We start from the raw sequence: 14,434 nt of genomic DNA, 5'->3' as shown, positions 1-14,434 counted from the left end.
CCTGTGATATACTGACAACCGGAATTCCGACCACCTCTGGGTATTCCCACTCGGTTGGTGGGTCCACACCACCAACCTAGTGGGAATAGAAACTATGGGGAGCGAAGCAAGCCACCAGGTCCGATGCATTGCGAGTGCACTCGCTGCCTCACCATCAGGCAGGGTCGGACTGGCCCACAGGGGAGCAGGGGAAACCACCAGTGGATATATGCATTTTACATATGTTACATTACACTTCACAATAATTTGGTTTATTATATATTTACCAAGGGGCACAGAACATGTAATGGTTAGCCAAACCTGTTTGGTAGCTGGCCACGCCCCTACTGGAACCTGGCTACACCTTTAAGCATGGGCCCCTACAGCAGCATTCCCGCGGGGGGCCCTTCATGCCCCAGTCCGACACTGCCGTCAGGATTCCCGTATACGGGATGCCGCTGTTGGTATAGTGATAGCCAGCATCCCATCTGCCGGGAAATCATATATATATATATATATATATATAGTGCCTTACTAAAGTATTCACCCCCACCCCCCTTTGCATTTGTTATGTTTTGTTGCCTCACAACCTGGAATTAAAATGGATTGTTTCAAGGTTTGCATCATTTCATTCACAGAACATGGCTACAACTTTGAAGATTTTTTTTTATTGTAACGTAAACAACAAATAGGACAAATTAACAGAAAACTTCAGTGCGCATAACTATTCACCCCCCTAAAGTCAGTACTTTGTAGAGCCACCTTTTGCGGCAATTACAGCTGCAAGTCGCTTTGGATAAGTCTCTATAAGCTTGCCAGATCTTGCCACTGGGAATTTTGGCCATTCCTCAAGGCAAAACTGCTCCAGCTCCTTCATGTTGGATGGTTTCCCATGTGAACAGCAATCTTCAAGTCTGATCACAGATTCTCAATTGGATTGAGATCTGAGCTTTGACTAGGCCATTACAACACATTTAAATGTTTCCTCTTAAACCACTCGAGTGTTGCTTTAGCAGTATGCTTCGGGTCATTGTCCTGCTGGAAGGTGAACCTCCGTCCCAGTCTCAAATCACGGGCAGACTGAAAAAGGTTTTACTCAAGAATATCCCTGTATTTAGCACCATACATCTTTCCCTCGACTCGAAACAGTTTGCCAGTCCCTGCTACTGAAAAACATCCCCACAGCATGATGATGCTGCCACCACCATGTTTCACTGTGGGGATGGTGTTCTTGGGGTGATGGGATGTGCTGGGTTTGCGCAAGACATAGTGTTTTCCTTGGTGTCAAAAATGTTAAATTTTAGTCTCATCTGACGAGTGCACCTCCCTCCATACATTTGGGGAGTCTACCACATGCCGTTTGGCAAACTCAAAACATGCCTTCCTATTTTTAACACTAAGTAATGGCTTTTTTCTGGCCACTCTTCCATAAAGTCCAACTCTATCGAGTGTACGACTTATTGTAGTCACATGAGCAGGTACACCAGTGTCTGCTGTGGAACTTTGCAGCTCCTTCAGGGTTTCAGGGTTACCTTTTGTCTCTGTGCTGCCTCTCTGATTAATGCCCTCCTTGCCCGGTCTGTGAATTTTGGTGGCCGGCCCTCTCTTGGCAGGTTTGTTGTGGTACCATTTTCTTTCCATTTGAAGATGATGGATTTGATGGTGCTCCGGGGGATCATCAAAGATTTGGATAATTTTTTATAACCCAACCCTGACTTGTACTTCTCAACAACTTTGTCCCTGACTTGTTTGGAAAGCTCCCTGGTCTTTATGGTGTGATGCCACTTGCTTAGTAGTGTTGCAGCCTCTGGTGCCTTTCAGAAAAGGTGTGTTTATACTGACAGATCATGTGACACTTAGATTGCACACAGGTGGACTTCATTCCACTAATTATGTGACTTCTTTGCACCAAAACTTTTGAGAGGCTTCATAGCAAAGGGGGTGAATACACATGAACATGCCAATTTTCAAATTTTTATTTATAAAAATAATTTTTTATATACATTTTTCTCATTTCACCTCACCAACTTAGACTATTTTGTGCAGATCCATCGCATAAAATTCAGATTTAAAACTAAATTACAGGCTGTAATGTAACAAAATAGGTAAAAAAACAAATTTGTAGTGGTTTTGCACTGCAGACACTGAGGTGATAGGATCATTGGGCTCTCTGTGCCTCCTGATCCCTTGTGAAGTGTTTGATCAGTGTTTTTAGAAAGGAACTACGTTTATCCCTATTGTAAAAAAAAACACTACAAATTTGGGATCCAATTGGGCCAGTGTAGGTGCCATACTTTTTACCTGTGAAGGTGTCACATCCTATGCACCATTACTGGTAATATTATTTGCCACCTTTTTTAGTAGGTGGGAATTACTATGGTCCACCACAATATACAGTATATATTTAGATCCATCTATGCCCCTGAGGAAGTCCGAAAGGACGAAACGCGTAGGGTTTTAAGCTTACAAGGTGATTAGGACACCTGGGTATACATTTGCAAGTCCCCACCACTGAGCTCACATCCTGGGGTGGTTGGTGGCACCTTTGCTTATATCCACCTTATATAACCTGGCCGTTCTTTTGAATACACCTTGTATGTAATGTTGAAAATTCATACCATTTTATGGATGTTGTTAATAAACATCGGAGTTTTATTAATCTAAGGTTTTATTTGATTTCTTGGGTGTATATACTTCTCTGGTGAGAGGCCATTTTCGAGGAGAAATATCTGGTTGAGTACAACAGAGCATCGGACTTTGAAAAAGATCAGGAGATCGATTCTGGACTGGATTTCATAATCAAGTCCAACTGGACTCATTAATTTATATGGACTTATTTTATGAACAATTGGCTGTGAAATTCTAGCGCCCTCTGGGAGGTGCTGCTCTTGTGAAGCACGTGAGAAGGGTAATTTCTTTTTTTGCATATATATATATATATATATATATATATATATATATATATATATATACTGTATATATAATCTTAAAGTTTGCTACCAGCTGACTTACCACAGTATTGTAAATAGCTAGAGATCCATTCTGAAACTGTTTAAACCGCCTGTTAAACAGAATACCATTTCCTTTCTTGCTCCACTCTATCTTAGGGGTAGGATTTCCTCTTACTGTGCAATGCAAGATAATGCTGCTCCCTAAGGGCACACTCTGGTTGGCATTATGGATTTCGACAATAACAGGAGGGTCTAGAAGACAAAAAAAAAAAACGTATGTGTGATAGAGTATTAAGACTGTAGACTCATATGTGGCATGGATTGATGAGAATTATCACATATGCTCTGTACAACACTGCATAATATGGTGGTGTTACAGTATATACAGTAAGTAAACAATAATAATAATATACTGACTTTTCCCTATACAAATGATCCCCAGCCCAATTAAAATCAGTAAATTTTACTATTTTTCTGAAAGCAAATATGTTTGGCATAGTGTCTATACAGAGGAAAGTGGACTCCTAATCTCTTCCTCCCAACAAACAGAAGTACTGTTCTTAGGGCCTGATTCATGTTTGTAAGTAAAGCAAAAAAGAGCAAGTAACTTTGGGGGTAGCAGTTGTTAGCAGTTGGGTAAAACCATGTGCAGTGCAGGTGTGGCAGATAATCATATAACATTTGCAGAGAGAGTTAGATTTGGGTGGGTTATTTTGTTTCTGTGCAGGGTAAATACTGGCTGCTTTATTTTTACACTGCAATTTAGATTTCAGTTTGAATACACCCCACCTAAATCTAACTCTCTCTGCACATGTTATATCTCCCCACCTTTTCCCCCTGCAGTGCACATGGTTTTGCCCAACTGCTAACAAATTTGCTGCTGCGTTCAACTCTGAATTACCCCCTTTGTGTCTGGAACAAACCATGTTGTACTGCAAGGGGAGCAAATACAATTAGATTTTTTCTGTGCAGGGTAAATACTGACTGCTTTTGCATGTCAGACAGCTTTATGTTAGACAGCTTTATTATTAATTATTACGTTGCAATTTAGATTTAAGTTTGAACACATCCCACCCAAATCTTATTACAAATAACAGAATATTAATTATCTGTACGTACCCTTCACAAATACATATACTGTGGTATTGATTGCTGCTACTATGTTTTCTGCTATGCAGGTATATGTACCAGCATCCTGTTTTGAAACCCTCTCAATAACAAGATCATTCAGAAGTTTAGACCTTCCAGCTGGTGCTGTAGGATAAAGAAAATGGTATTAAATACTTTGTGTTTGTCTTGAGCTTGTATCCCATCCTTTTTTATAATATGCAAATACCAGTGACTCCCGTCACAGTTATGATATATCAGTACATTTTTCACCAAATAGTACCTAGTACTAGGGAGCATACACATGCATGTGGGTGCATGACCCAATGTAAATACTGGATCCTTCTGGAGTAGCTATGTACTGCCTCAAAGGGGGATGGGCTACACTAACTTGGGGTTTAATTACTTTATAACCGCCCCCACCCTCTAAGGTTCCTTTTTACCTAACACTGACAGTTTGAATAAGAGCCATAACCCCAAGCACAAATGTTTGAATCCTTTAATGTCCTTTTCCACCCCAAAATTTTTTTTGTTACAGGGCCTCATATGGAAATATTAAAAATCACCTGACCTACTGTAATTTTGACTACAATATACCCGTACAGTAACATATGGGGCCAAATGTAATAGAGTGAGAGTTTCAGAAAGTGATACCCCTTTCACACCGCAGCTTGAACCCGGTAAATTGCCGATTTTTAAGGCTTCCTAAACGGTTCGAGCTGCGATGTGAAAGGGTCACCTTCAATTTACCGTTTTCAAAATACCGGTATTTTGAAACGGTAAAAAAGCAGGGTCCTACCCGTTTCAGACCCGTTTCATTGTGCAGTGTGAAAGGGTCTGAAACGGTATTTGCAAGCCCCAGAAGGTGATAGGCTGTCTCCATGTGTGATGTCACCAGGCAGAAGCAGGAAATAAACATTTAAAATGACAACCACTGTTTTGTATAGGTGAAACGGGTTCAGTGTGAAAGGTACCAAAACGGTAATGAAATGGTAATATACTGGTTACAACGTGCGATGTGAAGGGGGTTTAACTGCTCAGACCCGTTTTAAGAACCGTTTAAAGAACCATTTCAAAAGCAGGTTTTGCGATGTGAAAGAGACTTGGTAAGGTTTTTCAGTTTTTTTTTTTAAAGTGGCAATCACTTACACTGCAAAACCAGGTTGATCTTGCTGTGTAAATGATTGCCACTTTTAAAAAAAACTGCAAAACTTTCTGAAACTCTCACTCTATTACATTTGACCCACTGTGTCATTTTTTTCCTTGTTTTAACTATTTCCTATACACCTGTATTTAAAAACATACAAATCTGATTATATAAATACAATACTTTATCAATCCTTAGAAAGAAGATCACAATTTCAAATGAAAAAGATTATCTCCAGTGCAATCAATAACACTTCAATAATGGTGACGTCTAATGTAGTTCAAAGGTAGGTAAATAATGTTCAACATTACAAGACAAAAACATTTGTGGAATGCTACCACCATTGCAACATATACAGACATTTATTAAAATGTTAATGGCTAGCTTGGAATGCAGTCTTCGTTTGTTTGGCGTTACAAAACATTCCATGTATAAAAAGCACCAAATAGGGTACTTCGAGAGATAGTGCTAAATACTAAGCCTGGTGCCATCACAGTCCATAATAACATATAAGTATACCAATTACAGCACGCACAGCATAAGCATATTAATCACCATCAACAGTACAGGGTTCCAACTTTACAACAATGTTTGAAAAACATTAGCGGTGATTCAGAGCTGATCGTAGACAGTGTCGGACTGGGGCATGAAGGGCCCACCGTGGAAATGCAGTGTTAGGGGCCCATTCTTAGAGGCTTGGCTAAACATTAGTGCATGGTCTGGGCCCCTTGCTAAATAATATATATAGTAAATACTGCTAGTGCATGCATGATAACGTACCAGATTAATAACAGCAATGTACTGTAAAAAATACACCATAGTCCTGTGCAGTATAATGTAACATATTCATAATGTATAATTAAGAGGGTGGGCCCCCAGGCAGTGGGGCCCACCGGTGGTTTCCCCTGTACCCCTATGGGCCAGTCCGAGCCTGATCATAGATGTGCTAAAAATAGCATACCTACGATCAGATTCTCTGACATGTGGGGATGACACCCAGCACAGGGCTAGTCCGCCCCCCCAATGACGTTGCAGCGATCGCCTCTGAATTTGGCCATTTGTCATCAGGGATCCTTAAAGTGTTGCAAAATACTGTAACAAATAACTAAGAATTTGCACTTAATTATATTTACTCTAAAGGTGGGTACACACTGCACAATGTGTACCCACCAATGTATCTGACGATTCTAGCGCAGACATATCAGGCAGCCATACACACTGAGTGTTCCGGTGCATGACCACTCGCTATGCTGAACCCACCCCCCACATAACGCTGGATGGGATCATCTGCCACTTTCCCTGATCTTTTAAACATGCAGAAAGATCAGGGAAGCAACGGACCACCCCACCGGAGTGGGCCATGTACGATATTGTGCATACACACAGAACGATTGGTTGTCCAACCGATCAGGAACGCCCCGATCGTTTCACGAATCGTACCTTTATATGCGCCTTAACACCTTAGTACAGTACATAATTATACATTGAATAGTCTATGTTTAGCATAACGCATAGTATTATGAACACAATATGATAAATCATATTTTAAACACAGAGCCTGTCAGCTTCACTTACCAATTATAATTCTATCCTTATTGGCCCATGTTATTTGCGGTAAAGGACTTCCTGTTGCTTTACATGATAACTGTAGCTTTTCTCCTTCATTAAGTGACACATTTGTGGGCAGTTCAGTAAAAGATGGACGATAGTGAATGGTGAGGACTACTGTGTGGAAGTCCGTTCCAGCAACATTATTAGCCATACAGGTGTAATTACCAACATCATCATGCTACATCAAAGTAAAAAGTGTACAATAAATATTAATTCACACTTAGGAATTGATTATACACAACAGGTTATGAATAAACTACCATTGTAGGTTTTGAAATTCTTTAAGGATTACAGACCACAGCTAAATGATTATATTGATATGAAGACACAGTTGGTACTCCTGGGATTTATTTGCATCAGAAAGCTAAATCCTTTAAATATAGTAACTATTACTACTGAACATTGTACGAACAGTGGGGATTCCACATTGCATGCAATTGTAGTCTATTATCATTTTCTATTTTTATTGTCAATTTGTCAATACCATAAACATCTGATATAAATATAATGTTTGGTCTAGTATAGTGCAAGGGCTGTAATGCATTTGTTTTGTGTGGAGACTCAGCTGAAGTCCTATATGTAAACAATTTTCTTTGATACTGGAAGAGATCGCTAAACTGCATGCTAAAATATTTATTATTTATTAACAGTTTCTTATATAGTGCAGCAAATTCTGTTGCGCTTTACAATTAATACATAGATACATAGGATATATGTATTCTTGAGGCAACTAGTGCCTCAGACAGCCTGCAGAAAACATTCTGCCTCAACTACTGTGGGCTCTGAACAGGGGCGGATTGGGATCAAAAACCAGCCCGGGAAATTTATGGAAGCAGCCCTAATGGGACGGGGGAGGGGGGGGGGGTCTGTTGAGGGGGTGGAGTCTGTCAAGTGCGCAGGATTACTGCTCAGAAGGCACAAAGGAACAGAAAGTGCGCACAAAATTTTAGGGGCGTGGCTTTGTGTGGAAAGGGCGTGGCCACATAATAGTACCAATTCACATGACACCACAGTGGTGCCGCTTATACACATTGCACCAGGTAGAACCTCCTATACACACTGCGCCAGATAGAGCATGTTATACATATTCCGCCATATAGAGCACATTCTACACTTTGTGCCAAGTAGGGCACGGTATGCACTTTGCGCCAGGCAGAGCACATTATACACATTGCACCAGGTAAAGCACATTATACACATTGCACCAGGTAAAGCACATTATACATATTGCACCAGGCAGAGCACATTATACACATTGCACCAGGTAGAGCTCCTTATATACATCATGCCAGGAAGAGAGTGCCTTTTAAACATTACTCCAGGTAGAGCCCTAGTCATGCATTATTCCAGGCAGAGTCCCCTTTTACACATTACTCCAGGTCTCTCAGAGTGGCTGCGTGTGACGTCACAGCCACATCGAAAATGGTCTCGGCGTTGTCTGTAGCAGGCGTGGCATGTGGGGGGTGCTGGACATTAGGGGGCGCCTGTGCGCACCAGGCCCCCCCCCCCGCCCCCCTCCTTCTCCCCGTGCGCACGCCTATGTCTATATACCAGTATGGACAAGGTACTATTAATGTACTATAGCAGGAGGTAACCAAGAAACGTAATTACTTCTTGTTTACCATCATCTTATTTAAATGAAGACACAGGATAAATTATTGTAATATATTAACACAATATATTATTATAATTTATTCATCCTGATGGAAAAAAACAAAAATACTCTGTTGTTCATCTCCTGCCACATTAAGAGTACCCATTGGTGTTATAAGAATAAATTCACTGTTATAATGCCCCACCCCCACCCCCCAAGTCACTCACCCAGTAGTTTCTTCCCCCCTCCCCTCCCCAAACACACGGCCGTTGTGCTCACCCAGAGGCTCTCTCCCCCCTCCCCTGTAAACTCACCAGCAGAACTCCTCACTCGAAGCCCGGCACTCAGCAGCAGCACGGACAAGCTGAGGAGGACAGCGCGGGAGCTGGGGTGCAGGAGGCGGAGCCAAGAGGACTGCAGGAGACTGCACTGAATGAACGCTTAGTGCGGCCAGCGAACACAGGACCCTACTGTGGCTCCGGCTTTAGTGAGCTTCTGCTCATGTGCAGAAGCTAAGATTGCAGGGGGCCATGTGTGGGAGGAGAACGGCCAATGCGGGGAGCAGGGGACCCGGCTTCCCGGGATCTGATCCGGGGTCCCGGCATCCCAATCCACCGCTGGCACTGAAAGGCAGGGATTTCCAGAGGGACACATACATACTGTATCTCACAAGCTGTGACACTTTAAAACTCATATGCTACTCTTGCAGGGCTGGAATGTACAACTAATATAGGTAATACAGTACAGGAGGATATGTGGACTTCTACTGACTACAGGAACATTGCATCTCCAAAAAGGACTGCACTTTCTTGGGAAATTACATTATTAGAGGAGTACATCTAGGAAATGTGAATGAAGTAGAGAAACAAACAAGGTGCTTGCCTGTAGACACAGCTACAAGGGATAAAAAGAGCATGCTGAAAATTGTGAAGGCAGTAAGAAAAGATGGGGTGGTGGATGTCATTGTCCACTTAGGGACAAATGACCTGGCTAGTGCAGAAGTCATGGCAGTAAAAGATGAATTTAGGAAGTTAGAGACTGCTCTAAAGCAGGTGGATACCACTGTAACTATTTCAGGAGTATAGCCAGTAGACCAGACTTGCCTACCCTCCCGCATCCTGCTGGAGACTCCCGGTTCTCTGTGGAGTCTCCCGCTGCCCCGGAAAGTTAAACAACCCCCACGGATTCCCCACTGTCCCGTCGGGCAGTGACGGGATGTGCGTGAAGAGAGATTATTAAATTGTTCCACGATCATCACACTGACACCAGCCGTATGCCTCCTGCTTTCCCCACCCACCCCGTCACCACACCACCTGACCAGGAAGCACATACGAGAGGAGAGGGTAGCCAGCAACTGATTTCTGGTGCTGCCGCAGCTCACGCCCGGTCAGTGTGCCGGCCATCTGTGTCCTAGCGCTACTGGAACTGTTGGCAGTGTAGTGTCTTCCCCTGCTTCTGCATCTTGTTCCAGTTGACTCAGACTGCCGTTCAATCTAAAGCAGGCAGTGCTTCCTGGTGAGTGCTTGTGGCTTTCCCACTGTGCGGGGTCAGTCACTGGAGAGAACACATCCACTCCCAGTAGCAAATGCTAGGCAGTGCTTTTCCATAGGACCCCATGGTTAGAGGTGAGCAAACTACGGCCGGCTGCCATTTGCCATCTGCAAAGCATTCGGGATCGGCCCATTTGATGCTGCCCCTGTGCTGTTAAACTCTACCATTGACGCCCCGACAGTGATAAATTACAGGAGAGGAGTCAGCCCCTACTCTACATTCAGCTCTGTCAGGGGGCAGAGCCAAGCTCCGGCAGCTGCATTCCTGAGGAGAGTGGCCGGAGAGGGGGATTCAGAAGCAGACACCAGAGAGAGACCTTGATACTGCTGAGCAGGAGAGGAGACAGGGAGCATGTAAGTAAGGGCAAGACAGCCACACAGTATTAGGAAAAATGTCCCAGCACTGTGATAAAATGTATTATACATTTAGGATACAGAACAAAGGCTGCATAAAGTGTGCCACATATAGCATGATGCAAAAATAAAAAATGCACATGCTTGGTATTGACAAAGCCTATATATTTATCCTATTTAAAACACTCTAAAAGGTTAAGAGACACAGTACGCAATTGGCGCAAAAGGTACCGCAAGGGTACGCCCTTAGTGTAGCAGACGCTGTGCACAGGGTGTGAGCACAGGCGTCGCAGACACTTACAGAATTAAACTTTAATAACTATACCTTATACAATGTACTTATACTGTAAACCCTTGTGCAGTGATAAGGTGTAAATGCAACACAGTGTAACCTTGTTAGCTTAAAAGCTGTATGAGCGTATGTGACGCTCTGAGAACCCTTTAGCAATATAATAAACACTCTAATACCGGTCTAAGGTCACAACACCTTTAAGGAAGAGAATGAACGTTCAATTGCAAAAGAATAATACAATACAAGTCATACACTACCAAGATAACATAAAATACCTAACTGAATTACTACACATAAAATACAATAAAGACACACTTACTTTTAAAGGGGGGAAGGAGAGAGAGAATGGCTTATAACATTAAATAAGAGATAATATGGTTGCAGAGAACTTACGCACCAGGGGAAACAATCGCAAGCGCCTTTTCTGGATATCCAGCTCCCGATTATCAGCAATGAGAACCGTTGAAGAGAGTAGAGAGCTGGCCCAGATCGGCTTGTCCTTTTATACACTACACACAATACAGTACAATGGTCCCTACATTCTTATTGTTCATTGGACACAGGAATTCGTCTTCGCATTATAACAAAAGGTCATAGGTTGGTTCATACAGGTGGGCTGTGACTATTTCTAACTGCTCAGGTGGGTGGGAAACTGGGTTTCCCGCTGCATGGGTAATAAAGTGCAAATATAGTAAATGTCCATAAACTTCTTATGTCCATAACTATACGCACGAGCGATTAATCCGCTTCAAACCAACACCAGAATATTGCTAATTATATTCTCTTCCGATGGATACTAAACACCACTGTGTAACCCCTGTCTGACCCTTCGTATCAAACAAAGAGGGATCTCTTTGTCCCCGAACATACTACATTAACTAAACTTTCAGATTCTATCAAAGGGACCATAATCTACAAAATACATTATATGAATAAAATATGTTACGATTGAGTCGCCCGCTAGACGCACACAAACTCTACCGTAAATGCGCATACCGTGCGCCTGCGGGTGCACGCAACTGAGAGTATGCGCACGCACGGGAGGGCTCATGCACACGCAGCAGGCACTCGCATGAGGTGCATATATGGCAGTGTGTAGCGTGATATTTTTCTGACTTTGACAGTCCACCCTTTGGCAGTCACCAATAACTGCCACTTCCTAAAACAGTTCAACAAGAGAAAAATATATGTCATGTATAATACATTTCTATGATTGGGTAGGGGAGGAGAGGAGAAGGTAGGAAAAGGGTATGACCTAGTGAGATAGCAGAAGCATGTGTGTATGTATCCATGTTTGGGGGGTCATGTATCATCGTGCCGTACGTGTTTTAAATCAAGCTTCGAGGTATTGCGAAGTATACATTTGACTTCCTTCTTATCCCGTGGTACGGGTCTGTGGATGGGCTGTCAAACTTTACCGAGCTCTCTTCGGCTTTTGGTTGCAACAAAATGGGGGAGCACATTTTAGTTGATGATACATGAATGGGGGAATATGTGAGTGCTGATATCTGTGCCTATATTCCCTATCGACTATGTGTGTTATTACCTGAAGGTTGTAGAGATGAAGATAAAGAACAATTATGGTAAATGCAGTGATAAACTATGTGAGTTTAATATACATTTTGCCGATTGAGGTCTTGTCTTGTGTCTTGTCTTGTCTTGTCTCGATGTACATGTTGACTGTAGTCTCCCGATGCTTTTGCTATAGACGGTGTGCAAAAAGCTTTTTTCAATGTCCATAGACTTACAAAAAGTGTTGGGCTAGCGTAAAATTAAAGGTACTAGGGATATGGGGGGTCTATGGCATAGTCCATCAGTTGTCTGTGTAAAAGGTTGTCAAATTCTTCTTCCAAGCGGATGTCTTTGTACCTTGGAGGAAAACAAAGGAGAAACGGGTGAAAGAAACGGACCGTGGAATCACATTTTCATCACAACATTGTCTCTATCGTTGGGTCATAAACCAAATCAGTCGTTGTTATTACAGTATCTTCACTCCTTAAACTCATCACTCGGGCGCTACGTTTACACTTTGTTAAAACCCGAACGCATCTAAATATCAGACCGACCAATATGATGACACCCAGAATACACAAAAGAAATTTCCCTACATCCATGATAATACCTTGGGTCCATTCTCCTAAACCAGAGAACCAATTTCGTGGGTTCAACCATGATACCCAACTGGTCAGCTCATTACCCACAGCGGCAAGGGTGAGATTGTGTTTCCTTCGGAACTCCCATTTTAATTGCAAAATGTCATCCATCTTTTTGTCTATGACCTCGACCGGGTCCTCGGTGCTGTTTGTAATATATGTGCAGCACTTTATTCCATACTGAGTCGCTAGGGTAACACAATACCCACCCGTCACAGCTGTGAGATAATTGAGAATCATCCTATGCTGAACCAGTTCTGTTTTATAAGCTTGGAGCTCCCTTCCGGTATACCTGAATGTGTCATCATACATTTCAGTGATATTGTCTAATAAATTTGCAAGCGCAGATATGTATTTATAATTTATCACTCCTCTGGCGGTACGAGTGATATCTAACGCGATTAGGAATTGAATCCCGGTGGATTCATTGATCAGGTCAGAGGCCGGATGCTCTGTTCTTTCTATTAGGTGCCGTTTAACGATGCGTTCGTAATGAGTGTGAGTATAAGGAGCTTGGGCACTGCGGTGAATATCCTTCATTTTAGTGTGGGATACGGTCATTACCTCAGGCAGTACCGTTCCAATATAACATAACCCTTCTGAGTTTGGGGCAAGCCACTTATACGCCTTTCTCCCGCATATGAAGTATGCATCATCGGGGAGAACATATGGGACGGAGTAGGACATTACCATATTACACATTTTCCATATGAAATCTCCTAACCCTAATTCTCCCATCTGTTTAGTACACGTATCAGTTTGTACGATATGTGCACAGTATCCTGGTGATACCTCTCCAACTCTCATGGTCCTACTTCCTAGGGTATACCTATATCGGAAATATTTTCCACTACCGGCTATGTGGCGTATAAGTTCTGTATCTGTAGGCATTATATCGGCTCTGTATGAAAAGGTCATGGTTTGGTTATTCCATGACACTTCCCAATTTCCCGGCTTTCGGGGATTGGAAATTTTAAAACATACTAGGGATCTATCCACATGATATTGGTGGAGCTTCAAACTAGGAGGACTGGAGATATTAAACCTCCTGTCCACCGGCCTCCCACCACTTAGCTCAAGTACCTCCCCTATAGTTAAAGGGAAGGGCACTAATCCTGATTTGCTATGGCCTTGAGGTACTTGAGAGCATACCCAACAATCTGTCTGATTTAACACTTTACCCACTAAGGAGTGATAGTCACTCAATGGATGCCGGTCCATGTTAATGTTAAAACTGGACTGACATTTCTTGATGCACCCATCCTCAACTACATTGTCACAATGTCTACAGATACAGTTCTCTTTTAAGCTAACAATCCTTCACAATGTTTACAAATAACATGGCTGCTAGATTGTTTCCGGTACTCGCCTTTACTCTGTGATTATGTTGTTCTTGGAAATTTACTCCTCTGTCTCTGTCATCAGAACCTTTCTGGATCCTTTCTCGACCTCACTGGTACTCTCACCGAAACAGACTGCTCTGGTCAACATCATGGTCAACAGGAAAATCCATATCACAGTCTCTTGGGGCAAGTCCATCTTACAGGAGGAGAAAAGGAGAAATTTGTAATGGGGGGTACAGAAAAAAAAAACAGTTTGAGGGGGAGAGAAACTTGTTACGATAATTAGTTCTCTAGTCTTGTTGTTCTTCTTGTTCTGCTGTCATCTCAAAGGTGCTGTCTCTCAGTCTTCCAAC

At 42.5% G+C, this 14,434-nt stretch overlaps 1 protein-coding gene across 3 annotated transcripts in view; it reads right to left on the bottom strand.

Annotated features, from left to right (window-relative positions):
- Nucleotides 1-14,434, bottom strand: part of HMCN1 (hemicentin 1) — a 1,072,092-nt gene that overhangs the window by 257,864 nt on the left and 799,794 nt on the right. For all 3 annotated transcript variants that reach the window (XM_063940215.1, XM_063940214.1, XM_063940213.1), the window contains 3 exons: nucleotides 6,760-6,973; nucleotides 4,050-4,184; nucleotides 2,992-3,182 (listed from right to left, as the gene is read on the bottom strand). In XM_063940215.1, the coding sequence (XP_063796285.1) occupies nucleotides 2,992-3,182; nucleotides 4,050-4,184; nucleotides 6,760-6,973 (540 nt within the window). The remainder of the gene's footprint in view (nucleotides 1-2,991; nucleotides 3,183-4,049; nucleotides 4,185-6,759; nucleotides 6,974-14,434) is intronic.

This window comes from Pseudophryne corroboree, chromosome 9 (genome assembly GCF_028390025.1).
Source record: "Pseudophryne corroboree isolate aPseCor3 chromosome 9, aPseCor3.hap2, whole genome shotgun sequence".
In the NCBI taxonomy this organism is placed as follows: Eukaryota; Metazoa; Chordata; class Amphibia; order Anura; family Myobatrachidae; genus Pseudophryne; species Pseudophryne corroboree.
Note: the sequence above shows the minus strand (reverse complement) of the source record. Positions and strands in the feature narration are given on the sequence as shown.